The sequence below is a fragment of the Glandiceps talaboti genome, chromosome 1, assembly GCF_964340395.1.
Source record: "Glandiceps talaboti chromosome 1, keGlaTala1.1, whole genome shotgun sequence".
NCBI lineage: Eukaryota > Metazoa > Hemichordata > Enteropneusta > Spengelidae > Glandiceps > Glandiceps talaboti.
In genome coordinates, this window is record NC_135549.1 from 20,730,631 (window position 1) to 20,755,973 (window position 25,343).

The 25,343-nt window shown below is 37.4% G+C and overlaps 5 protein-coding genes across 5 annotated transcripts; 2 read left to right on the plus strand and 3 right to left on the minus strand.

Annotated features, from left to right (window-relative positions):
• The first annotated feature begins 2,149 nt into the window (after window positions 1–2,149).
• On the plus strand, window positions 2,150–6,386 carry LOC144437470 (lysozyme-like). Its single transcript, XM_078126416.1, has 3 exons — window positions 2,150–2,309; window positions 4,357–4,551; window positions 5,620–6,386. Exons 1-3 carry the CDS (start codon window positions 2,255–2,257, stop codon window positions 5,889–5,891), a joined length of 522 nt encoding a protein of 173 aa, XP_077982542.1. The 5' UTR covers window positions 2,150–2,254; the 3' UTR covers window positions 5,892–6,386.
• A 444-nt stretch (window positions 6,387–6,830) lies between these two features.
• On the minus strand, window positions 6,831–10,214 carry LOC144437481 (ubiquitin-conjugating enzyme E2 D4-like). The gene is made up of 5 exons (XM_078126427.1): window positions 9,998–10,214; window positions 8,879–9,003; window positions 8,493–8,523; window positions 7,419–7,446; window positions 6,831–7,160 (listed from the first exon to the last, which is right to left on the minus strand). The coding sequence occupies exons 1-5, from the start codon at window positions 10,024–10,026 to the stop codon at window positions 6,912–6,914; spliced, it is 462 nt and encodes a 153-aa protein (XP_077982553.1). The 5' UTR covers window positions 10,027–10,214; the 3' UTR covers window positions 6,831–6,911.
• Window positions 10,215–10,654: 440 nt separating this feature from the next.
• Window positions 10,655–14,064, plus strand: LOC144434221 (uncharacterized). The gene is made up of 3 exons (XM_078122679.1): window positions 10,655–10,738; window positions 11,011–11,040; window positions 13,135–14,064. The coding sequence occupies exons 1-3, from the start codon at window positions 10,655–10,657 to the stop codon at window positions 14,062–14,064; spliced, it is 1,044 nt and encodes a 347-aa protein (XP_077978805.1).
• A 2,486-nt stretch (window positions 14,065–16,550) lies between these two features.
• LOC144441706 (ubiquitin-ribosomal protein eL40 fusion protein-like) lies at window positions 16,551–18,321 on the minus strand. Its single transcript, XM_078131114.1, has 2 exons — window positions 18,017–18,321; window positions 16,551–17,114 (listed from the first exon to the last, which is right to left on the minus strand). Exons 1-2 carry the CDS (start codon window positions 18,098–18,100, stop codon window positions 16,692–16,694), a joined length of 507 nt encoding a protein of 168 aa, XP_077987240.1. The 5' UTR covers window positions 18,101–18,321; the 3' UTR covers window positions 16,551–16,691.
• Window positions 18,322–23,071: 4,750 nt separating this feature from the next.
• LOC144438620 (uncharacterized) lies at window positions 23,072–25,243 on the minus strand. Its single transcript, XM_078127727.1, has 2 exons — window positions 25,120–25,243; window positions 23,072–24,685 (listed from the first exon to the last, which is right to left on the minus strand). The coding sequence occupies exons 1-2, from the start codon at window positions 25,186–25,188 to the stop codon at window positions 23,732–23,734; spliced, it is 1,023 nt and encodes a 340-aa protein (XP_077983853.1). The 5' UTR covers window positions 25,189–25,243; the 3' UTR covers window positions 23,072–23,731.
• Between the last annotated feature and the right edge of the window lie 100 nt (window positions 25,244–25,343).

Consider the following 25,343-nt stretch of genomic DNA (forward strand, 5'->3'; position numbering starts at 1 on the left):
AATAAATAAACAATGAAACAGTTACACTAATTTTGCGGTGTTAATGTTTTTAGTGATATTTGAATATTATCTTGAATTTCCCAATATAGTAATAAAATAATATAAACACAAATTTATAAAGTGCCTGATATCCATCAAAAGATGCCCAATGGCGCTCCCAGTTCACATGAATGCTCTTTGGAATAGATAAGTTTTGAGTTTGGCTTTGAAGATATCAACAGTAGGTGCGGTGCGAATGTCAAGTGGGAGATGATTCCATAATGCGGGAGATGAGTGTGAGAATGATCGATCTCCATATGATTTGAGTCTGGTCTTCGGTATGTGGAGTAGTTGTTTGTTGCTTGAATGGAGTGATCTGCCTGGGTTACTTTGCTGAATGAGGTCGGAAATGTAATGTGGAGTCTTTCTCAACATATAGGTACTAGGAATAAGAGAATTTCAAGAACACGACAGGTCCACGGATTCAAATCTATAAATACAGTCCAGTACTTTCAGTTCCCCTATAGTCTATCATTGTAGACATTGTCAGGATATATAAACTACATAATCGATACCTGATTAATCGATTTATTGATCTTATTGCATTCACAGTAACTTGAGTATCTGCTATTGATCATTTAGCATAACTACTAGTAATTGATATACTAGTATCATCAGTACGTAGATACATTAGGAGCATGATCAAGAGTTCATTGTAGGTTAAGAAAAATTAAACTCTGTGTTAGGCCTCAGACCCCTTCCCCCTCCCTGCTAAATTAATTGACCAAAACCGATAATTGTTTGTGACAGCACAATCAATATCAAATCACTACTATCTAGTACTATGAATACAAAACCCTCGTTCTCAACTCGTATCTTAGTGCCATTCTTCCATTTATCAATTTAGCGACATTTTTAGAAATATTTGTGTTTAATGGTACAAACAGATTCCATTAAAAGTGGAATCATTTTTGTCAGATGAAAACAAAAGATTGTTCAACCCCCCACCAAACCAAAAGAATTATTTTTTTATCCTTCGTTGAACTAATGATCTCGCTCCCTAATTACTTTGATGTTGATCGATCATCTTATTGTGGTTTGCCTGTTTGGTTGGTTGGTTGATTGATTGATCGATTGATTGGCCGTCTACAAATATTGCTTGGTCTGTACATAAACAATGTAGGGGAATGTGGTTGTCTATGGTTTGTTTACCGTACATGGGTATGTTCTGTGTGAGTTAGTTTGGGTGATATCGTAAGGGAGCTGTCAGTAATTACCAGGCGCGGGGGAGGGAGGGTCTGGTCTGTTGTAATTGTGTGAAAAGTGACTTTCAAAAAATATGAATACTTTCAGACGTGAAATGAGACACGAATCCCAGACTCCTAAGGACTGTATCCTACCTCTGCCACCACATTGAGAACTTTAAAGGCATTGGTTGTTTCCCACCACCACCACCACCACCACCACCACCACCACCACCACCACCACCACCACCACCACCACCACCACCACCACCACCACCACCACTGCTATTACTACCACAGTGAATTTGTTTGATTCCCAATCACACTAATGACATTGTCAGGTCCTAAGTCAACATCCCATTGCACCACACTCTCCCAATATCTCACCACACTTCCCCCTCACCCCTGTGAGACCCACTTCTATCCCCACACACTGAACAAGTAATAATAGTTGATCCACTGCATGGTTGTCAGCAGCGATTTGACTCATATGTTGTGTGTGTCTCAATGGTGGCAGTGGTTGGATCTGGCAGCTGTGGAATATGTGACACCGGTGCACGGTGGTAGCGTTGTTGTGATGCTACAAATCGCAACAATAAATGCAAAGTTAGATATATAGATTCAAAGTAAAATTCGCCCTACCCAATTCCCATTTTCTAAAAATATGGCCCTCCGGCGAAAACCGATTTTCAAAATATGAACCCCATTCCCTGGCCCTCCTCCCTCGTAATCACTGAAGGTTTCCTTATCTAAAATTACGTCGTAGAACTTACGCAATAATCAAACAATGAAAACACCTATACATTGTAACATCCAGTCGTTTAAATTTGGTTGCGTCACCTGATCACGTTGGGATTGACAGACGCATTATATACGTATACTTCCTTGTACGTAAGCCAATCAGACAGAATATGCATCGCTGAGGACCCGGATATAGTAGTACGACACTCAAATACTACAATCCTCCCAGCCTGCCTCATTTCACTTGGTGCTGGTGTAGTCGATGATAGTGCTCGACGAAGTCGAAAAGAATGTATCGTACGATGGGTCGTATCGCTCTCATACTGACCTTGGCTGTCGTGACAGGTAAGCAAGATTACGTTGCCTTTCGCGTTTATTTGTTATACTTTGGCATGAGTGATGTCCATTAGCTGCTGTCAGTATAGTTGTAGTGGAGACGACGAAATGACTCACCGCCACAACACACCATTGCCTTATCCCCCAAATGCTAAGAGTTAACCGCTTTCTAGACGATTCGGGACCAGACCGATTCGGCCCGAAACGACCAGGGTAGTGGTACCGAATCGACCAGGCCGAATCGGTCAGGTCCCGAAAAGACCAGCACCCGAGTTAAACCATCGAAAAATCATTTGAGATGAGTTACTGTTAAAAGTAACACGATTGAAAAAGAAACCCGCTAAAAATACCACCCTAGTATATATCCTTCTACATCAACATTGCAGTTTTCTCTTTCACTTTTAATTCTATTTAAGTAAACTTATCCTTCAACTCTGATAAATAGCATAGCTTGTTTGTTTTAATGTTTTTCACAAAAAGTTAAGTTAACATATCGTTTTAGTAGTCAGGCAAAATAAGTGTTTTTTGTTCAAGAGAACATGAAGAAGATGCTAATGTTGTTGTTGTTGTTGTTGTTGTTGTTGTTGTTTTATGCTATAAATTTATTTCAAGGCCACCGGCTCGTTTGCGAAAGGAGTTCACATCAGTGCGGGAAAAAACACACGGAATTAAAAGTAACTATATGCTTGTCGAACATGTATTTAAGTTTACTATACGGGGGGGGGGGGGTTGCTTTGTTGCTTTATTTATATGTTTGTCTCAAATAGGCTTGTCATAAATACAACACATTGTCATAATTAATGTTAGTGGTTGACATGACCTCACCATGTGACACAGTACATCAACATGATATTATACTACAAACAAAAAAAAGGGGAAATGAGATAAAATTGAAAAATATTTAGGGTTGATAACTAAAAATAGAATGCCTAGTTTGTTACCGTACTTTGAACTGTATTTTGGCTCGAAACTAAATTACTGAAATTTTCGCACCAAATTAATTGTGACTGTCATGCCAGATGAATTCTCAGTGTATTTATGGAAATTGAATATAAAGAAAACGCAATTTATTTATCAACAGATGGCACGGTTTGTTTATTTAGTGTAAATGAAAAAAAAAACCGCCAAAGTATATTTTCCCTGAAATGTTAAAATAGATTATCTTTATCCATAAAATGTTGTGTGTCATTGTACTTAGGTTCACAATATTTATCAACATGATATCGTGTAGATAAAATCTTCTATGTCTAACGCTGAAAAGTGAATTTCGTCATTATCTGAACTCGAGGCAAAGTCTTGTATAATTTGTTATTAAATGAGAAAATATCTCGTTCTCGTAGATAACGTTATTTTTACCCCCTTTTCATCCGTTTTCGTCTTTGTTCTTTCGAAAGTAAAAGCAAGCTTTAGATGAGTCATATGTCGTCTTTTTCCTAGAACACTTTCATCCAGAATGATACTATATATAATGTATATATAGTTATTCTCCGCAAGGGGTGTCATCATATGAAATAAATTACATTTGTATTGTTACATGAGAACGAATCATATCATGTCATCATTATACCAAATCATCGCCACTAAGGCCGAACCACATCACAAGAAACACGTGCAAGAGAACGGCACAATTATTACGCTTTCACTTGATGCACGAATACTGATAGGGATGGGTTTGTCTTGATCATGGCCACTCGCCTCAATAGTGAGACCTGGGATCACTCCCATCGTATCTGAACTTGACCTCATGGCATTGCCATATATTTGTGTCTCTAAAAGGCAGTGTCCATATTGATCCATTGCTTGGAATAGTTTGTGTAATTACCAAATCGCTACGGCATGCAGTAGGTATTATTTTCACCTGTGAGGGCTCTCTAAGATTTGAACAATATTGCCATGATCGTATTAATATCTGGGAAAACACGTGTTTATACGTCCCTGGTATTATGCAAGTCATTCGAAATGCAAGGATTCTAATTTGATAATCGTTTTTCTGACATACAAATTGCCTTCAAATTTCAGAATTTTGTCTTTATAAAAAATTATTTTCATATTACAGCCGTTGCTGGCAACGTGCCATCGAACTGCTTGGGTTGTATCTGTATTGTTGAGACAGGATGTAAAATGCCACAACATGGAAGTGGTGCCTACAGTCACTGTAATATGGATGTAGGTAGTTATTCGTGTGGTCCCTACCAGATAAAGCAGCCCTACTGGCAAGATGCCCGGCTGAAAGGGGGCGATCTAATGGGAAGTAAGTTGTGATGCATGCTATCAGATAGGTCAGGACAGGAACTCTGATATTCGTGCAAGCTCTGGTTCACATAATCATGCATCCATGTATGGAGGCGTTTTCACATCATACACGAGAGCAGTAATATTAATGGTGTTGCCACAGATTTCCTCCGTTCAATAAAAGCATACTTTAGTGTATATAAACATTATGTATGTAGTAAAAAGTATGTTCATTTTTATCAATATTATTATAGAAGATTTCGTCTTAGCATATGCAAACGCTATTACTGCGAGTAAACGATGTATCAAGATCAGTGAGACTGATAACAAGCAAGGTTTCATTTTGAGACAGACGTAATAAAGATAACACACAAACATTCCTTATAGGTGCCTGCCCTGTATTTTGTTAATGATAACAGAAACAAAATAACAACAAAATACAGAGCAGACACTGTGTAAAGGATGTTTGTGTGTTATCATTATTGTGTCTATCCACAGAAAAGGAAGACATTTCTTCCTGGCCTTGTCTAGATCTGTGGGCTATCTCAACATGAAACCTGGTTATCAGTCACACTGATCATGATGATGCATTATTCATTTAATAGTATTTGCAAGCTAAGACGAAATCTTCTGTAATTTTCGTTTAAATGTGTAATTCTTAACAAACTGGATTTCATACATGTATACAGTGTTGGTATGATTTATAAGACAAGTGTAAACTATGTTATGTAGACAGTTATGAGTGCGGACACGATTTCTGTAAATTAAATTAACTGTGGCACGTCTTCCACTTCAGGATGACCTCAGTTCGCTAAACGATGATAGTAAAATAGTTGACACGTACAGAATTAAAAGTGGTTACTCATCATGCTCATAACCGTAATGTTTTATCTACTATTAAAAACAAATAATTTCTAGATGATGTAATTTGGTTCATGTGGGGTTTTTTTCGAATTAAATACACATGTAACTTAAGCTTATTAGTATATATGTAAATAATCCGACTACGTTTTTTGGCAAGAACACATTCACATTTTGATATCTGTTAGACCATTTAATTTGCATGGTTTCTTTTTTTTTACTCTAGGTTGGCTGAAGTGTACAGCTGACTGGCAATGTTCTGCTAACGCCGTGCAGGGCTATGAGGCACGTTACGCCACCAAGGCACGCATTGGTAGAGACCCGACCTGTGAAGATTTCTCTCGTATCCACAACGGTGGTCCTAACGGTTTCAAGAACCCCGCAACTCTACCGTATTGGTTGAAAGTAAAAGCCTGCCTGCAAGCGGAATCTAACGGCATACAATCCATGAAGAACATCTTGATGCAGAAAGTAAACAACATTACTGGTATTCTGTAGTGGTACCACGAGATCACAACGAGACTTAGCGAGACTTGTCCTGCACAGCTCAAGATTCTGTCTACATTTTGCATGCCACGCAGTATTATAGCTCACATATACAGTGTGTTTATCTAGTACATTCCATAATGCAATAACTATTATCTGTCTACATATTTACTTGCTTTATACCAAAACAACACGTACTGATTTTAATATTCCAGAACATGTCTACAGAATGGCTATACATGCAAACACCGATGTTACTAGATTATCATCGGAGGTGGCCGATGGTTATCACTGAGTTTCGGTTACGAAATGATTCTTACACAAGTCATTTTACTAACTGTATCATGTCCTCCTTTGATATACCAGATATTTTCGAAGCTTTTTAAGAAAACAAACACGACTTTCAGAATAGTTCATTGAAGAGTTGAGTATGACATTGATGATTTAATAGAAAATTCGAGATGCAAATAGAACACCCCCTCTCGCAAGTATGTATGTATGTATGTATGTATGTATGTATGTATGTATGTAGGTAGGTAGGTAGGTAGGTAGGTAGGTAGGTAGGTAGGTAGGTAGGTAGGTAGGTAGGCAGGCAGGCAGGCAGGCAGGCATGTATGTAGGTATGTGTAAGAACTATTAGCAGCTTACGTTGTTTACGTTGTCATTGGACTGGAAAGAAAGGGAAATAAAGCAATCAAAACAAATACCGTTTTAAAACATGTACTTTATTTAGTAAAGAAATGCCATACCATAATACTTAACAACTACTCTTTGTATGGCCTACACTAGAATCTAGAATCAATCACCTTAATTCTTTCAATGGACTCTGACATGTGAAATGTTATACGTTCTAAATGACAAACATGTTTACTCTGTCTGTCTGTCTGTCTGTCTGTCTGTCTGTCTGTCTGTCTGTATGTCTGTCTGTCTGTCTGTCTGTCTGTCTGTCTGTCTGTCTGTCTGTCTGTCTGTCTGTCTCTCTCTCTCTCTCTGACCGACCGTCAAATGTCTATCAAATTGAATCTTCATCTTTTATTTAGCCTTGCCTGCACTTTCTTGTGCCATCGAGTCATAATCCCATCTGTAATGATGATAATTGTTTAGTACATCGTGATCGAATGAATTTTGTTCTTCTGGTTTGATCAGCGTTGAGTAGATAGCTCTTAGAACTTGTTCCACGCTTCCTGCAGGTGACCACTTATCAGAAGCTAGAAATCCAAAACACATTTGTCCTGTCTTCTGACTGACATTGAGGTGGTAAATTGGTGTCAGGAAATGAATCTGTAGATGTTGAAAAATAAGAACGGTCTTTTAACTTTTTATTTCATTAAAAGCGACTTCAAAAATTGCCTGAATTGCACTCATATTTGTAGAACAAACACCTTGTAATAAACGAATTTGTTTTCAAAATCTTTTCAAAACTTCATCTTGCATAGTAATGTTATCATGCTATAGACGTTGTCAGGTCTATCGGATGGGCTCATCAATACTATTGCTTGATGTCACTTGACATTTGAATCACGTGATATGGATATTTACCGTTGGTGCCTCATATGGATAATTCCCACTATAATGATTGGCTTAAATTAAGGATAACACAAGTACATGTATAAATGATGAAGCGAAAATACAAAAGTGATCGACTAAAATGCACCAGTATTTTGTAAACTTATCGAGTACTCATGGAATAGAAAATATCTCGAAGTAAATAAGTTATTCCTTGGTCATTTGCATATTATCTGTATTCTCTTGTGACATTTAATATACTATACTTTCTTCGATTTCTCAATCTATCGCTCGATCGACCTGTCCGTTCGGTCGTTCTCCAATGGATTATGTAGTATGGATATGTCATATTATGTTTTGCCATCTCAGACTATAATTATATAATATATAATATGTAGTAGTTATATTCAAATCACGCACAGTAATCGTTACCCTATAACACATGTTATGAACACAAACACAAACACACACATACACGAACATACATGCATGCATTCATACATACATACATACATACATACATACATACATACATACATACATACATACATACATACATGTACATACATACATACATACATACATACATACATACATACATACATACATACATACATACATACATACATACATACATACATACATGTACATACATACATACATACATACATACATACATACATACATACATACATACATGTACATACATACATACATACATACATACATACATACATACATACATACATACATACATACATACATACATACATACATACATACATACATACATACATACATACATACATGTACATACATACATACATACATACATACATACATACATACATACATACATACATACATACATACATACATACATACATGTACATACATACATACATACATACATACATACATACATACATACATACATACATACATACATGTACATACATACATACATACATACATACATACATACATACATACATACATACATACATACATACATACATACATACATACATACATACATACATACATACATGTACATACATACATACATACATACATACATACATACATACAAATGAAGAAGGATACGTAAACGAAATCCGAACTGTGAATTTCCCACCTGAAAAAATAAGGAGAAAAGAAAGATTTCAACATTCATTTGTTTGTAACACTAATACCAGTAACCTTGGCATTGAATTCCCAACATTTGAAAAAGAGTAACAATACATGAACGCCTCCATCCCCATAACAAATTTAGTTTGCTTGCAGGGTAACACGTTTGATATAGTATCTTCCCTTTTATTATTTTCAGAAATTAAACTTAAGGTCCAAGTCATCCCAAAACACGTAGTGAACGAATCAAAGTAAAATTGCACATGGGTAACAATTTACAATTTAATAGAACAGTGCAGTAGTTGACATGACTCATTGCAAATGGGACAGTGTAGAGAAAATGTAGCATTCGTTATACTTGCCTTCATACAGCGAATCATCAGGACCGTTTATATCAGCATTCCATACGGTTATGTCATCAGAAGGAACGTAGACGTTAATACCACATGGTTGAGACTTTTGTACAGCGGCTAACTCCTTCCGTAATCTTGAAGGTGGAGAAAAGATTTAGCATGCTATTAAAATTCATTTTAGTCTAAATTTAGCATCTTGCATTTCCTGCATTCCTACTAAATATAAAACTACACGGGGTCGCTAAGTTTATGTTTAGATTTCAGGATTTTGTTAACCTAATTTGCATATTAAGGATTGCATAATTTTTATGACAACAGTTACAAGATATCCATAGGTAGGTATACATCCAACATATATCATAACTGATCATCCTGGCATTTTTTTTTATTTTGAGTAATTTTATTGGCTCTTCTATAAAAAGTCAATTCGTATTCTGTTGTTTTGATTAATTTCTAAACCAACTTCTCCAATTAACTTTTTCACCAAATACCAATGAAAATCCGTCCAGCAGTTTTGGACTTTCAGTTGTTTCACGACACACACATAGTCAAACACATACTGTCACACCCACACCCACACACCCCTACACACAGGCATTGATAGAGATACGTATATACCATGTACGTGTTTGCTAACGATACTTCTGAACCAGTGAACGGTTAAAGTTCAGTTGCTCTAAAAAATAGCAGAGTTAGCCAAACACCGTGACAGAATGACACACGTGTAAATGAGTTGTTGGAATTGCTATATGTTAGACTTTGTTCATTTTTGTTGCACATATAAATGTACTCTAGTCAAAAATAACCATCATTCCACAGTAGCAATACCGCTAGGTGAATAATGGTATATTCAAAGTTCAAGACAAATAGTTCGTCCGCGACAGAGCATGCGCAAACGCGAGTTCTTCTGAACAACACAATAATGCCGAAAACATATGTGTACAATGGTATTTGTATGTGACAACACCGCGATATAGATTGTTCGATGTCAACACAATACTTCAAATTATGTCGAACGATAAAAGTTAATTGAACACAATTATTCAGTCCACTCAGCGATAATAAATATTGCTGTTGTATGGCATGGCAATGCTTCCTACACTTACAAAGCAACATAATCACCCTTACCTGCCAGTGAGCTGTTTTTGAAAGTTCATATCAGTGTTTGTCCCCAAATCGTTCTTATGTGTGTATGATGGGATTACACTTGACTTGCAGACTTATCTTTGTAGGTCTGTGTATTTTCGTTTCTAGATCTGTTTTCGTAGAAACACAGTTCTGACGAAATATATGACCAGGTGAAAGGCCTATTTCGTAGAAGAGTTCATTACACGGTATTGTGTTCTGACAGGAAGGGTACTCGAGTATAGTGAACGATGTACTTGCTTTGTGTGCCATTTAACATTGTATCAAACCGCGGGGGAAACAGAAAATTTAATTAATATATGGGGGAAAATCCACTTGTTTAAGGAGAGTCTAATTTCAAAATATAAAGCTATTAGAAAATATAACATTTCTTGAATGATGGCATCAAACTTTGAAGAATGATAGGGGACAGCAAATATACGAACTATATTTTGGAGACGGAAGTAGAACTTGTGATAAGGTATGAATAGTGGTGGTGACATACAGGGGAATCCCAGCAAAAAAACCCTGCAACCTATGCAAAAAGATATATTACATGTAATATATCTCAAACACCGCCTATGTCTGGGACTATACCAATTTAAAGGCAACAGACTTACTAGTACTGTGGTAAAAGTTTAGACAAATCTTTCAATCACCATGTCTAATGGGCACGATCCTAATATGTGGCAATTGTTTCTTCATGGTATTCAAGGAGGCGTGCAAACAATCAACATTCACAAGGTAAGTTCAAAAATCATATATGTATATATATATATATATATATATATATTATGACGTTCGCAAATTCACTGAGAGGAATTCATTGAATTAGCAAAATATGTATGTATTTTACTATTAATAACAAGACTGCGATTGCTTAGCAAGTGTGATTTTGGTGTTGGTAGTTGTAGAAGGTGGCAGATGTAAAGCTGACATTTTATTACATTATCAAAATATACATGTAGTATGTTTACATTTTATGACATTGTAAATTATATTGACATTCCATACAGGATGCCAGCGTTGACGACCTTTTAAGGAAGGTGAGCGAAAAGAACGGTATACCCCTAAAAGAGCAAAGAATACTGTCTGTCTGTCTGTCTGTCTGTCTGTCTGTCTGTCTGTCCGACCGACTGACTGACTGACTGATGACTGGCTGCGCTGACTGACAAACTAGCAGAATGAATGAATAAATGAATGAATGAATGAATGAATAAATAGATAAATAAATAAATAAATAAACGAACGAACGAACGAACGAATAAATGAATGGATCAAATAACGGATGAATGAAAGTATGCGTTAATGGATAAGTATGAACGAACACTGAAGGAAAGGCCTGTTAAGCAATCTATCCAACATGCCATCTCGTCAACTCTACCGTTTATGCGCGCGCGCACACGTGCACACACGTACACACACACACACACACACACACATACATACATACACACATACATACATACATACACACATACATACATATACAAAGAGCATTTATACCCATGAACATATAGAGACACGCATTCTACTCTAGTAAATCTTGTGTTTTCAAATAAAAGTATACTTTGAACGCAAATGGAGGGGTGATCGAACCGATAAATACGTTTGTCATTTTGAATTTGGAAAACCCAATAACTCAGACGGTGAACTGACTTTAGAACTCAATACACGTACAGTGTTATCGTGGGTCATCGGCACATAGTTCCTTTACAATTAATGTGTTGATGGTTAGGTGAATACAGTGTTGGTATGTAGCTAGGTCGTTAATAAGTGTCTTTAACAAAATCACATAACAAAACCTTTGTTAGAAATACACGCATGGTCACCAATGCATTTACCAAGGGGTGACATGTATATTGGTTTCAGTAGCATTGTTGAGTATCTTCGTGGACGAAAATGAGTTGTCTGTATGTCGCCGCGGTTATTAATACCATAGTCGTGTTGCTGACATTTGTCAAATATGATTAATTTTCGAATTGACCAACTGTATATTGAGTGGTAACTGTTATATACATTCAATGTGGTTTTGATTGACTCTACGAGCTTGTAAGTTGCCACGCAACAGTTCATGTTGTACACACAAAAAAATTATTTTCAGTAAATAGTCCTCAACGTTGTAAAGATACTTTGCACTTAAACGATATCAAATACCTATTTAGATATTTGTGTCATGGTAAAGTATGAAGTGCTTTATGTTGATACAATTGGTTGACAATGTCGTGGTCAGTAATCGACTGGTCGGCCATTTGCATCCCGGTGTGCATGTTTGAACCCTTGACCTTTGTGAACCATTTAATCTTTGAATCTGTGACATTATAGCAGTCTAGGCTCACCAGTCCAATTTGACTTAAAGCAAATTGCCATTTCAATTTTTTTAAATAAAAAAAATCCTCTCTACATTGTGACGTTATTACATCGAACATAAGAAAGTGATCTGTCGACAATACTCTTTACAATAATTTACAAATTGTCAGTCTTACATGCATTTGTATATATATATATACAGCAAGACGACGTACATCTACGTATTCCCATTCTTTCTGACAGAATTCATTGCCATCGGGACTGATGTAGGGGCACAGAAAACGATATTTGCCGGCAGTGAGCAGACTTGCGCAGTAGGCTGTAAGAGACTCTGGTCCGATGGCATGACCACAAGGCATCCTATGTCAGCTATCCCAATCTATCCAGAATAATATATGCCCAGGAATCAGGCCGAGATCTGACTAATCCAACGGCCTGTATAATCAGCCTGTATACTTGTCACATGACTCTTATGTTTATATTTTCGACTTTGTACACACAACTACGTCACTATTTAATAGATCTGGATGAAATATACTTCCCCACTCTACATTACACCATTGAAAGAAATGAACGGTTTTTGTTCAAGTCAACGTTTGTGTTTATGACCATCTGTGTGCATTTTGTTGTTGTTGATTCATGTATATTGTATGGCCATGTAGTATAAGAGAAAATTACCAGTACAGTACAAAACAGTATTCCATATTTAAGTGGTAACAAGTATACTTATTTTTTTTTTTTTTACAGGATGCAACAGTTGATGACCTCCTGCGTAAAATAAGTGAAAAGAATGGCATCCCTGTTAACGTACAATACTACAACGGGTGCAGTTTGGCAGTAAGCAGTTAGAAGCTGGTCAGGGGAAACATCTTTCCGACTACTACATCGAAAACAACTCTAACTTATTTGTTGTTTTACGGCTTCACGGTGGTGCTGATCCGAATAGTGGACAAGATCCGCCACCGAGTTGGGTGGGTTTGGTTTCTTTCAGGAACAAACCTCTCGATGAAGATGTAGAGCTCACCGACGATCCTGATATGATCACGTGGGACGACGACAAGCAGAACAAGCGAGCTAAGATGCCTTGTGGTCATGCCATCGGACCAGAGTCTCTTACAGCCTACTGCGCAAGTCTGCTCACTGCCGGCAAATATCGTTTTCTGTGCCCCTACATCAGTCCCGATGGCAATGAATTCTGTCAGAAAGAATGGGAATACGTAGATGTACGTCGTCTTGCTGTACTTTCCCCCGGTGAGAAGAAGAGATTCGAAACATCAATCGCTACCAATTATCTCCGCAAAGCTCAGGGCATACAGGAATGTCCCCAGTGCAAGACACTCTGCGAGAGGGTAGACAAGAAAAATCACCGAGTCGTCTGCATAATCTGCCACAAACAAAAAGGCACGATGTTCGAGTTTTGCTGGTATTGTCTACATGAATGGAAGACGAAGGGTAGCATTACTCAATGCGGAAACACTGTCTGCAGCGGTAAAGATCCGAGGTTGAAGATCCTACAGGAGTGCCCGAAGAAGAACATCGTTGGTGTAGATGACTGTCCGTCTCGTCGAGCTTGCCCAGGCTGTGGAATGCTGATCGAGCACGAGAAGGCCTGTAAACACATGGCGTGTACCTGTGGTCAGAGATTCTGTTTCATCTGTTTGAAAGCACCAAGTGAAAGCAACGGAGAATACCAGTGCGGGTCTTACAATAGTCCATGCACAGTTGCCCCCATCCAAACCAAAATACCAGGCTCCGAGTAGATCGCTAGTAGATATATAGTGTTAGAGATACCAAACTTCTCATTAGAAAGATTTGCAAAAATCCCTACACTTGTTTGAATCGGGGGGGGGGTAGGGCTATTGAATTGACAATATTAAGAAATACAGAACTATGAAGAATATATACTAAGTAACGAAAGCAAGTCGGCTACTTTGTCAAATAAATGAATTCAGTGATATATACAGATAAGAGGAATCGCCAAGTCATTCATTTTAGTAATCGTCTCTTTACAATTCGATTTATAAAGCAATAGACAAACGTCAAAGAAACAATTGCAAAAAGCTGAGAGAACAATATAAACCCACAAAAACTACCAACTAACAAATTAAGCAAAATAACAACTAATTAGCAAATAAAGTCAAAAATCGAATCGACCATTCAGCCTATCGATTACGTCATTGGTCAGCGGATATGTCTTGGCTATGGTTTTTCAATTGAAGTTAGGGGAATTTTCACTGACATTACACTTGGCTAAAATAGTTTGTGAGACGAACATTATTTACACTTCACTATTATTTCAAAACATTTATATTGAAGTTATAGCATTATACATACACATACATACATACATACATACATACATACATACATACATACACATACATACATACATACATACATACATACATACATACATACATACATACACATGCATACATACATACATACATACATACATACATACATACATACATACATACATACACACATACATACACACACATGCATACATACATACATACATACATACATACATACACACACATATACATACATACACACACACACATACATACATACATACATACATACATACATACATACACACATGCATACATGCATACATGCATACATGCATACATACATACATACATACATACATACATACATACATGTTTGTCCTTGATTATATTCGTTGACGTCATTTACATCCTATGTAAAAAAAATATTATTTTTTGAATAATTACGTGTCATCATTATTTTTATATGACGTTTCGAACAATCAAAGAGAGAAACTATAAACACCCGAAACATGAAGCACGCCCCCATGCGACAGGAGGACGCGCATGTAATGTCTGAACGATACCAGTGGAGTGGATGACAGATTTAAAGATATAGCTGTTGACTGACAAATGATTGGCTTTTCGCCCAGGCTTAGCGCAGGGGGACAGCTACGCAACGAGCTGTTACAATTGTATAAGTGGATTCGTCTGATTTTTTTGTTCTAAATACAATATGAATATTTAGTATGTGTGTGCGTGTAATAAATGTTTACGTTAACCAATATACACATATTGTACGCCTCAATGTTTGTGTTATGAAAATCTACATACTATGATTAGAATCCAAATGCAGGTTCAAAGGTCACCCCACTGGATGAACCATGGACACATATTTTTTACCAAAAGTAACAAAAGTGTCAGGTGGGACATTTGTAATGAAATGATAGTTTATTTCTCATCAATGAATATTTGTACACTGCTAATAACCATCAGGGTAACCATCAAAGGGTCAAAGTACTCTTATGTCGACATGGTAAAGTTTGTGCAAGGAAGATAATGTTTTTGTCTTTTGTTCTACTTTCACTATTTCATGTGTACGGTCAATTCCGTGTTCAGTAGGTATAACAATGTTAATATAACATCTCAAATAACATTACGCCACAAAATTGTCATTTGCGACCAGGATGGCTAGCCACGGTGGATCGGAGGGGGGGGGGGGGGCGGCGATTTGACACAATTTCAAAATCCCCGTTGATTGAAAAGCACAGTATCCACCTATACTTTATATTTATAAGCACTAACAATGGAAGCAACGATCAAAAAAGAGCAAGCGAACCTTACAAAATGTCGTCGCCGGCTGTCAAATGAACCCCCTAAGTACACATTATTTTTCACAAATGAACAATGACGTCAGATTTCCTGGAATTAGCAAAATGAAAATGTTAAAAACAGAGATCAAACCGAGTATCTGCATGTCACTGATTGCCTCAAACTGAGTAATTTTTATCTGTCCACATCACTGAACTTCAATCATTATTTAATAAAACTGAACACTGGTATTCATATATTATATTGTCATTATCAATTTCCTTTTGATTGTATGTTTACTGCCAATCTTACATTCATATACATCATAGCATAAAAATACATTTTCATACCAGCCTCTCACGTGTGTATGCTGTTTGAAGGTTTTACTCAACTGTAACAATTTAAGAATTGTCAGCTCCCTTCCTACCTTCACCAAACGATAACAATCTAAACAAAGTCAAGGTCAATCTAGGGACAGCATGGCCCACATAACATTCATAATGATAATTAGTGACATTTTGGCTAAAACATTTTCACTTTCACATGCATATTTTGACGCAAAAGTCAAACAAATTGATAACATACGACATAATTATTAACTCCTAGTCAGTTTTATTCAAAATATCTCGTTGGCACAGAAAGGCCTTCGAATTCCATGTACAGGCAAAACAGACAAAAAACATGTAAGAAAATGTTAGAATAAAAGGTTTTTGGATACAAAGAATTGTTAACAATGTACTCATTTCAAATAGCTATAAATAACGCGATGATGTATACCCTGTCTACATTAATTTAATCTAACATTGGAGTGGCGCTATATCACCAGTGCTGTGTCCTCCACAAGGTAGAGACGAATTGCGCGCAGCCGTCTTCAGACAGATAAAACAGAACTTCAGTCCACAACGACACACCATCTCTCTACATCCACTTTCATGTTCGATAATAACAGTACAGGTGGGACAGGCACGAAAAGTTGGACAGTTGCTCACACTGGATATTATCTTTTTGGGACATTCTCGTAATATCTTCACCCGCCATTCAGAATCGGAACGGCCACTTTGAACTACTGTCAGCGTAGAGTAATCTCCAACACCGTAGTCGGACAGACGTCGTTCTCGCAAGTGATGTATTTCTTGTCCGCCGTATATAATCCTCCAAGAATCCACTGGCAGTGAACTGTATCCGCTTATTTTCCTCATTAGATCGTCCACAGTTGCCTTCTGTTCTTAGAAAAATAAAAGATTCAATATAAAAATTAAAATTCTCCTCTCCACGTTCGGTAAATACAGAATTAGTATAATATTACACACTGTATTTCAAGAAATCTGTATAGAAAGCAAGCTGTATTTGTCATATTTAGGATGTGAATTCAAGTCCTCAAATCTGACACATGGTAACAGCGAGTTCATTGGTCACCTTTACGGGAAATCTAATCTACTGGACGTCGCCGTTAGTATTTCCAGACACTGTCGACCATTTTTGATATATCCAGAGAACTCGGGAAACGTTCACCTTTAATCTCAGCTCTGACTCTGATTTCGGAACCAAAAATGTAATGTTTGCACGTGAATCCGTTCCAAGAAATTGAACAGTTCAACAGATGTACGATTCATTTGATGCCATGATGTCAAGATTGTCTGATAATCACAGATGCATGTACGTAACTGGTTAGAAACTATGCTGAGTGAAAAAGTGTTGAGTAGTCATTACCCTATAGGTGATGTTTGACGTTACTCTACTCGGCTAAAATTCTACATGTAAAACCAACCACACTCGACTCTATCACTGGCCTGATTTCATTTCTAAATATTGTTGTCAACTACAGGGTGTGTGATCGATTTATCGCTGAACACGCTCCACAAAACAATGATAGAGGCGAGTACTCGGACAGATATTTGTATTATGCTTAGTAAAATATCACCTGGTAACTTTCGTTTTAAAAGTGAAAGAGAATAATTGTAACAACTCTCCGTATATATTTCCCGAGAATGTTACATTACACGTGTAAAACTGGATCTGTCATTAGCTGACTGTTTACATGTCGACCAGAATTGTTCCAGAGGATGGCTCATTTCAAAATATATAGCGGCGGTGAAAATGTGACCTTTACATTTGTATTTACCGTGTTCAATTCAATGATGATGTTACCACCAGATTCAGTGACACCACTAACACATATTTGCCAACTGTTAGCGTACAGGTCCATCGTAGTTTGTTTTCGTTTCTTCTCGCTGCTTGTCCAATCTTGATTAACAGACACCTTCTACGACTGTAATCCACTGTGGGTCCAGACGAAGTAGCGTGTAACGATTATACGCACAGTGGGAGGGAAATACCCGTGATGGGAATTACACATAAAGCCATGAGTCACCTGGAAAACACGCACCTCTGCCTTTTCAACGTCGTTAAATCGAAAGAATCTAGTATATTTGATACACAGGTAAAGTGTGTATACTATGAATGAAAGCGGCTTTAGACAATTCTTTGAAAACTTTAAACAATTCTTCGAAAACTGTATATAATATTCGATGGAATAGCATGCGCAACACTATGCCGACACAGAGAAATCGAAAGTGGGTAAGGCCAGGCGGTAAATTTAATAAAGTATTATTCGAAAGGTATTAGTCCAATTATTTAGAGTAAGATAACAAGATTTTTCGTGATAGATGAACCGCGATCAGTGTCACACAGTGAAATCACTGGGTTTCAAGTGCAGATTTAGCTGTGACGTCAGCGTCACCTGATTTACGTCATTGTACGCTGCCAGTCATTCTATAACGCGGTCTTCATGTAAGAGAGGGAATAAATATAACCGTGACGTATATAAACAAATTAGGTACACAATACGATGTTGCGGGCAAACAATAATACAAGCAGTCGCATTATTTTCGTACAAGAATTAAATCTAGAAATGCTCTGTACTATTTCCACGGTTGACATACAAGACTTCCATAACAACAGGATGTTCAATTCCAATTTAGAGAGCCGTCATTATTTATGACGGGGGGGGGGGTCGGGGAGGGGGGTTCGGAGGAGTACGGGTTGGGGGGGGGGGGGTCACTAAAAAACTGGGGAGTGAAATTGGGAACTACTCAAACTTTTTGTTATTTTATTTTTAACTTATGTTTTAACTTATGTTTTTTTTTCTGTTAGAATTTTTCAGTACACAGCCCCTATGAAAATGCATACACATTTGACATATACATGTAGTTTCTGTAATACAAATTGATCAAACCGATACTAGTACATAGAGTTCTGTTACATAAAACACATCATTAAATGATAGTAAGGAATAACCTGGTTAAAGAAATAAACAGCTAACGCCACACACAGCAGGAGGGCAAAGTCTGACCAAATAGGATCAACTCATCTAGAATATCACTGTGTATATTAATATATGTCAGTCAGTGAAAGCATACCAGATACTGGGATGATATAGTAACGTGGTGAGCTGACAGGTTTCATTGCAGATATGTATAACTGGTAAATACTGATTATAGATATTAAATACATGATGAAAACAAAGAACATGGTAATATATAGCTAACTTTTCAATCCACAGATACTAGTACATGGCGTTCGGTTACATGAAATGAATATGTAAGTATTCTACGACATACAACTACACTTTGAGAATTTTTCTAGTGTTAGTATTCTGAATTAAAATTTCAATTGTGATCAGGGGAAGGTATTGTTATCACCTTGGCGTGTTAAAAATAATACAATTTTAGTTTTAGTCCTTGCATTTCAAAATTTTCTAGGGGCTGAAGTGGACCCCCTCCTGTACCTACCCTCACACTGCTCCCTTTTATTTTGATGTGTAACTGTCAGTCGAAATTTAACGCCCACGCCGGAGTACAAGTATGTATGTATGTATGTATGTATGTAAGTAGGTAGGTAGGTATTGTATTGTATGTGTGTGTGTGTGTGTGTGTGTGTGTGTCTGTTTGCGTGCGTGCGTGCGTGCGTGCGTGCATGGATGGATGGACGGACGGATGTCTCAATGGAACACTCAACCTCAATTTGTGTAATGTTTGTGGAATGCCATTAACAGTTATGACTGTGAAATGGTGGGGGTAGGAAGGGGTTACTCAACACATTTCAAGCCAGGCAGGGGGGTTACTCAAAGTTTCTAAATTTTCAAAGCAATTTCTCCAACCCCCTTGGTCATAAATAATGACAGCTTCATTAATACACCTTGTGATGAGTCAAAACATGTTTTATAAAAAGATATACAATATAAAGTCTGCTATCAAACATTACATGCGTGCATGGATAACTTCTTTTGTAACTTATAAATTCGATTAATCCATCTTCTGACTATTGTGTTCTGTACATAAACATGGTCTACAGTAATAAGGCTGGGATCAGAATGTACGGCATGGGGCCCTGGGGAGAAATGGGGGGGGGGGGGCCAGTTAATTGTGAGGCAGTCTTTAACCAAGCAAATGTGTGCCAACCAAAATATCTCTGAATAGGTAAGTTAAAGCCCAATGTGAGATCTTTTTCGCAAAGCCCACATACATTCGTAAAGATATCTCTCATTGTTATGTATGGACGCTGAAGTTGATTTTCACGGTTAGTTTAATGTAGTGTACCATAATGTACATCTCTGAAGTGGTGGGGGTGGGGTACTGTATAATTACACTTAATTACATCATCATCACTGCTACCATTACCATCATATTTAACAACAACATTCACAGACAGTGTGAGTGATAAAGTGAGATGGTACACTCAACAAAATGCATCATTTTATTAAACAATTCTCTTACAATATATGTATTTTTTCTTCCGTAAGGAAGAGATGTATTAGTGGGTGAAAGTTTGTGTGTATGTCTGTCTGTCTGTGTGTCTGTCTGTGTCATCGTTTTCTCCAAAATGGCTGGCTCAATTCAAACGAAATTTGGCACAACTGTTCCGTTGAGTAATGGCAAGAACTGATTAAGTTTTGGTAAAATGGACATTAATGAGCAATTTGTGTAATTAATCGGCCAATCGTCTGGTTGCACACACGCTTCGGTTTTGAAAGTGCGCCACCAACGTCGATGTAAGGTAAACCAGGAAGTGTTTGTTTTGATATTTTCATTGAATCTGAAGATTATTACATCAAAGCAAGGAGGTGAGCACTGAAAATACACATCATCTGTAAGCTTTATTGCAAAAATATACAGTCATGACCGTCTGCTCACTTCACACCTTTCACGCATGTATATGATTTGGAGCAGATGGTGCATCTGTCAATCTCGATCGAAACAAGAATGTATACACTTTACCCAGGGATGAAGTAGGGCAATAATACCTTATCACTTCACTGTATTAAAGTCGTTCAACTCTTACGATCCATACCGTGAAGTGAGTAAACATTCTGATGCGTAATAGCAATGTTATGCGGGTTTCAATTTCATTTATTATTTGCCATGGAAACGGGTGTACATATCCCGGGTATGTAGGGGATCATAAAAGCCGAGTGCAGTCGAGAATGGCAAGATTTCCTGGTATTTGAGCAATGTTTTTGACAACTAATTTTCATTGGGACTTGAAAAAATCACAGATGTAGAGCTAAATTTCTTGCATGAATCATGAAATTGCAAGATTACCCTTATGGAAGGCATTCAGTTTAAATCTGGTTATTTTTGTATTTTGGCATGTAAAGTACTTGTAAAAATAAATGTTTGAGTGCTCATCTCACTTTTACATATCAAAACACAAAACAAATTTCCAAAATGATGACACACACACACACACACATCATATTGCCTTACATCACTCAATCAAAGCCCGTGAGATGTAAAATTTAGAATGAATAAAAGTACGAACGTACAGGAACAGGTGTGTGTGCTTCTCTTGTGTGTATACGTAAGAATGCAGGGCTTACATATAAAGATTATGGAATAAAACTACCATGAAGGCAAATGTCGCTCTTTTTGATGGGAACGATAACAAATTCAAAATATGGGCCTGGTAGATATATGATTGGCCCCTGCCACTACTACGTCCAAGTCGGTCTAGTAGCGACCACACCTCATTTTACATAGACAAATTATTTGATTTGGTATATTTTAATAGCTATCAAAATGACGTATAAGTACCATAATTACACCAATAGGATTTTGTAGTATATTGCCGTCCGAAAATGGATGTGATTTGCATGTATCATCTCTGTGGGATACTTGGACATTATGAACAGACTCGTATATATATCTAGACTTTTAAGTCTGGTTTTGATTGATTGATTGATTGATTGATCGATTTACTTGATCTTTTTACTGAAATTTCGCGTGACTGCGAAATCTCGCGTGATTTCGTAACATCGTTTTTATCAGAATCATGCGTACGACTGAGTTCTTATGTTTTTACTGGTGCCGATAATTATGCAAATTGTGGGAGTGAGTGGCTGGTGAAAAAACCAATCAAGCAAGGAGCGAGGTCGAGAAGCTTCGTGTTTCAAATAATGTGAACTTTCACCTTTTAAATTACCTACATCTTAATATTAACATCTGGCAGTGGGTTTCAGCATCGATTTCGGACTCCTCAAGTTTAACTCTATAGTCAAATGGGGCTGGCCTAGAAGAGAGTTACGTGTATTCAAGGCTATATCTCTGGTTAAGACTAGGACGGCTGGCAAGGCTTAATTATGTTAAGTTATTGATGCGTAGAAACTGGGAGACTATATTTGCCGAATGGTTGAGTCAGGCGACCTTTTGAATCAGGTGACAGGTAATACTAGTAAGACACGTCTGGTTATGTTGATGAATAAACGTTAATTGCTTCTCATGAATAATTCAGATCATGACATTATGGGAGAGCTCTGCAGTGATTCTGATTACTCAAACGATGTTACTCTCAATCATGCAAGTCTGTTTATTAGGAAATCGATAAGAAATATCACTAATCAATCAATCAGTCAATTAAAATCATAACTTTACCAGTTTATCCATATCTCGTTAGCATGTTAAAAGACCAATAAGAAGCACCCAGTGCATCTTTACAACCCGAAGCCTGCAAAGTAGATTTGTATATCACCATAGATTATAATGGTTATGGACTCGTACCCTGCTTTAAATGTACATGAGTCTGACCGAGTTATTCAAGGGTTACCTGTACACTAACTGGGGCAAAGTTATAGGAAAGTGGTAATTACAGGAATGACATCGAGATAGTAAGAGTAGTTGATAATATAATGATAAACTTTATTAGAATTCAGTGCAGAGGAGAACATTACATGACAGACAGAAATGTATTTAGGGGTTATATATATATATGGTGTGGATATAGATTACGTGTATCCGCACCCAAAATTCAGCACCCCAACAATTTTACCCAGTTACTGTAATGTTCTACTTATAGATAATATTGACCACTGATTAAAATGTAAAATGTCTAATTATTTGTATTTTTACCATTTTCAGTCAATATATTGTGACTATCTGATAGAAAAATGATACGCCAGTTACAACTCATCACAGTTTTAACATGATGAAGGATTCAAAAGCAAACTTTCGTTCAAGATGTATACTTGTCACTACACTTAGGTAATATTGGCCACTAATTTACAGATAACGTGACTTTTTATAAGTCATTTGCCATTTTTAGGGAACATATCTTTGGTTACTTGATGACAAAAATGTGCCAGTTACAGGGACAGTTGAAGGATCAAAGAAGCTGCACATAGTGCTTCGTTCCTCTGAAAATCTAGAGATACTAAAACCTAAATATTATACAGAGACATGGATGAAAATGTCTTGAGCTGTTCTTAAATGAGTCCTAAATCTAGTTAACAGTCTTTAAAAGGAATGTGATCTTAATTGGGTATAACATGGGAATTATTCGGAGCCTATTCGGAGCCAGGAATCTTCTTCTGGACATCTGCTACGTCACACTTGAAGTTCCACAACCCACACGTGTATTTGTCATTCACTGCTTTCTTGAGGCAAATGAAACAGAACTTTTGGTCGCAGGGCCAGGGACACTGCATCTGTTTACAGGCTTTTACGTGCTCAATCAAGGTACCACAGGTTGGACAGGCACGTCTTGAAGGACAGAGAACCCCAACCACTTCTTTCTTCGGGCACTCTTTGAGAATCTTCAGGCGTGGATCTTGACCGCTACATAATCCATTACCACATTCTTTAGTACCTGAAGAATTCCAGTGATGTAGACAGAACCAGCAGAATTCGAACAACTTCCCATTATTTGTGTGAGTACAGAGCGGACATATGACTCGCCTACCTTTACCATCTTCCCTCTCACACAACGATTTACAGCTCGGACACTCTTGAATACCCTTTGCTTTACGTAGATAGTTGTTGGTGATCTTCGTCTCAAAGTCCTTCTTTTCTTCATCAGTCAGCACAGCCAGACGTCTCACATCTATGTATTGCCACTCTTGGCCACAGTATATGCTGGAATCAGGACTGACGTAGGGACAGAGGAATCGGAATTTACCAGTGCTGAGTAGGCTTCTGCAATAGGCTGTCAAAGAGTCGGGGCCAATGGCATGACCACAGGACATCTTGGCTCTCTTATTCTCAGGGTCATCGTCCCATGTGATCATATCAGGTGCATCAGTCAACTCCACACCATCGTCGAGCTCTTTGGCTCCTTCTAACGAACCACCTTTCAGGCGTAGAACGACGAATAAGTTAGAATTGTTTTCGATGTGGTAGTCGGTCAAATACTTGCTGTTGCCATATTCTAGTTGTTTACCGGCGTATAGGACTCGTTGAGTTTCTTCAGGAATTTGATTCCATTCACTTATCTTTCTCAAGAGGTCATCAACCGATGCATCCTATCAACGGGAAGAACGTTATAATAAGTTAAGATTAACACCATCAAGTAGTACTTATTAGAGAGACACTTATTACTTATTACACTATTAATCTACACCCTCGCTCGTTTAAACAGTACTTTCTAAAACGGAGACAGTCACCGCGTCAGTAATACATCTCTGAAAGGTTTAGACTACCAGTGGACTACTCACTCAACTAGCTTAGTCTCGAATTCTAGGAAGGAATTCGAGTGACAATGATAGAGGTTATCAAGATCAATGATAGATGTAAAATTTGTTACATTATGATAATGGTAAAATTCTAATATATATAGATATTCAACTGCTTGAAGCATAACTATATGCAGTCTAAACACAAGTAACGTAAAGGGCTTTGTCCATCGCCAGAAACTACCAAACGGTAAATGTAACTATGAGTGATTCTTATATCTCACCTTATGGATTTCAATAGGGGTCACTTTACCCTGCAGACCGTAGATGAAGAGTTGCCACAGATTCCCCATGGTGGATGACAATCTTTCCCTTCAGTCCGTCATATGTGGTCAGCGGTAGATGAGTCTTTCAAACCAACGCTAAATCTTATATATTGGAACTTAAAATAGAACGGACTTTCCGTGATTCATTCATCGAGCTGGGAATTTCCCCGCTGACGATGCAA

Excerpts from the sequence above, each read along its gene's own strand:
- LOC144437470 (XM_078126416.1), top strand. The coding sequence starts at position 2,255 with ATGTATCGTACGATGGGTCGTATCGCTCTCATACTGACCTTGGCTGTC. Across the intron at positions 2,310-4,356 it reads GACCTTGGCTGTCGTGACAG|CCGTTGCTGGCAACGTGCCA; the intron begins GTAAGCAAGATT and ends TTCATATTACAG. Across the intron at positions 4,552-5,619 it reads AGGGGGCGATCTAATGGGAA|GTTGGCTGAAGTGTACAGCT; the intron begins GTAAGTTGTGAT and ends TTTTTACTCTAG.
- LOC144437481 (XM_078126427.1), bottom strand. The coding sequence starts at position 10,026 with ATGAACTTTCAAAAACAGCTCACTGGCAG. Across the intron at positions 8,524-8,878 it reads TGATGATTCGCTGTATGAAG|GTGGGAAATTCACAGTTCGG; the intron begins GCAAGTATAACG and ends TTATTTTTTCAG. Across the intron at positions 7,447-8,492 it reads ACAGTTCGGATTTCGTTTAC|TGGGAATTATCCATATGAGG; the intron begins GTATCCTTCTTC and ends CAATCATTATAG.
- LOC144434221 (XM_078122679.1), top strand. The coding sequence starts at position 10,655 with ATGTCTAATGGGCACGATCCTAATATGTGGCAATTGTTTCTTCATGGT. Across the intron at positions 10,739-11,010 it reads AAACAATCAACATTCACAAG|GATGCCAGCGTTGACGACCT; the intron begins GTAAGTTCAAAA and ends CATTCCATACAG. Across the intron at positions 11,041-13,134 it reads TTGACGACCTTTTAAGGAAG|TTTGGCAGTAAGCAGTTAGA; the intron begins GTGAGCGAAAAG and ends CAACGGGTGCAG.
- LOC144441706 (XM_078131114.1), bottom strand. The coding sequence starts at position 18,100 with ATGGACCTGTACGCTAACAGTTGGCAAATATGTGTTAGTGGTGTCACT. Across the intron at positions 17,115-18,016 it reads TCATCATTGAATTGAACACG|AAGGCAACTGTGGACGATCT; the intron begins GTAAATACAAAT and ends TTCTAAGAACAG.
- LOC144438620 (XM_078127727.1), bottom strand. The coding sequence starts at position 25,188 with ATGGGGAATCTGTGGCAACTCTTCATCTACGGTCTGCAGGGTAAAGTG. Across the intron at positions 24,686-25,119 it reads CCCCTATTGAAATCCATAAG|GATGCATCGGTTGATGACCT; the intron begins GTGAGATATAAG and ends TCCCGTTGATAG.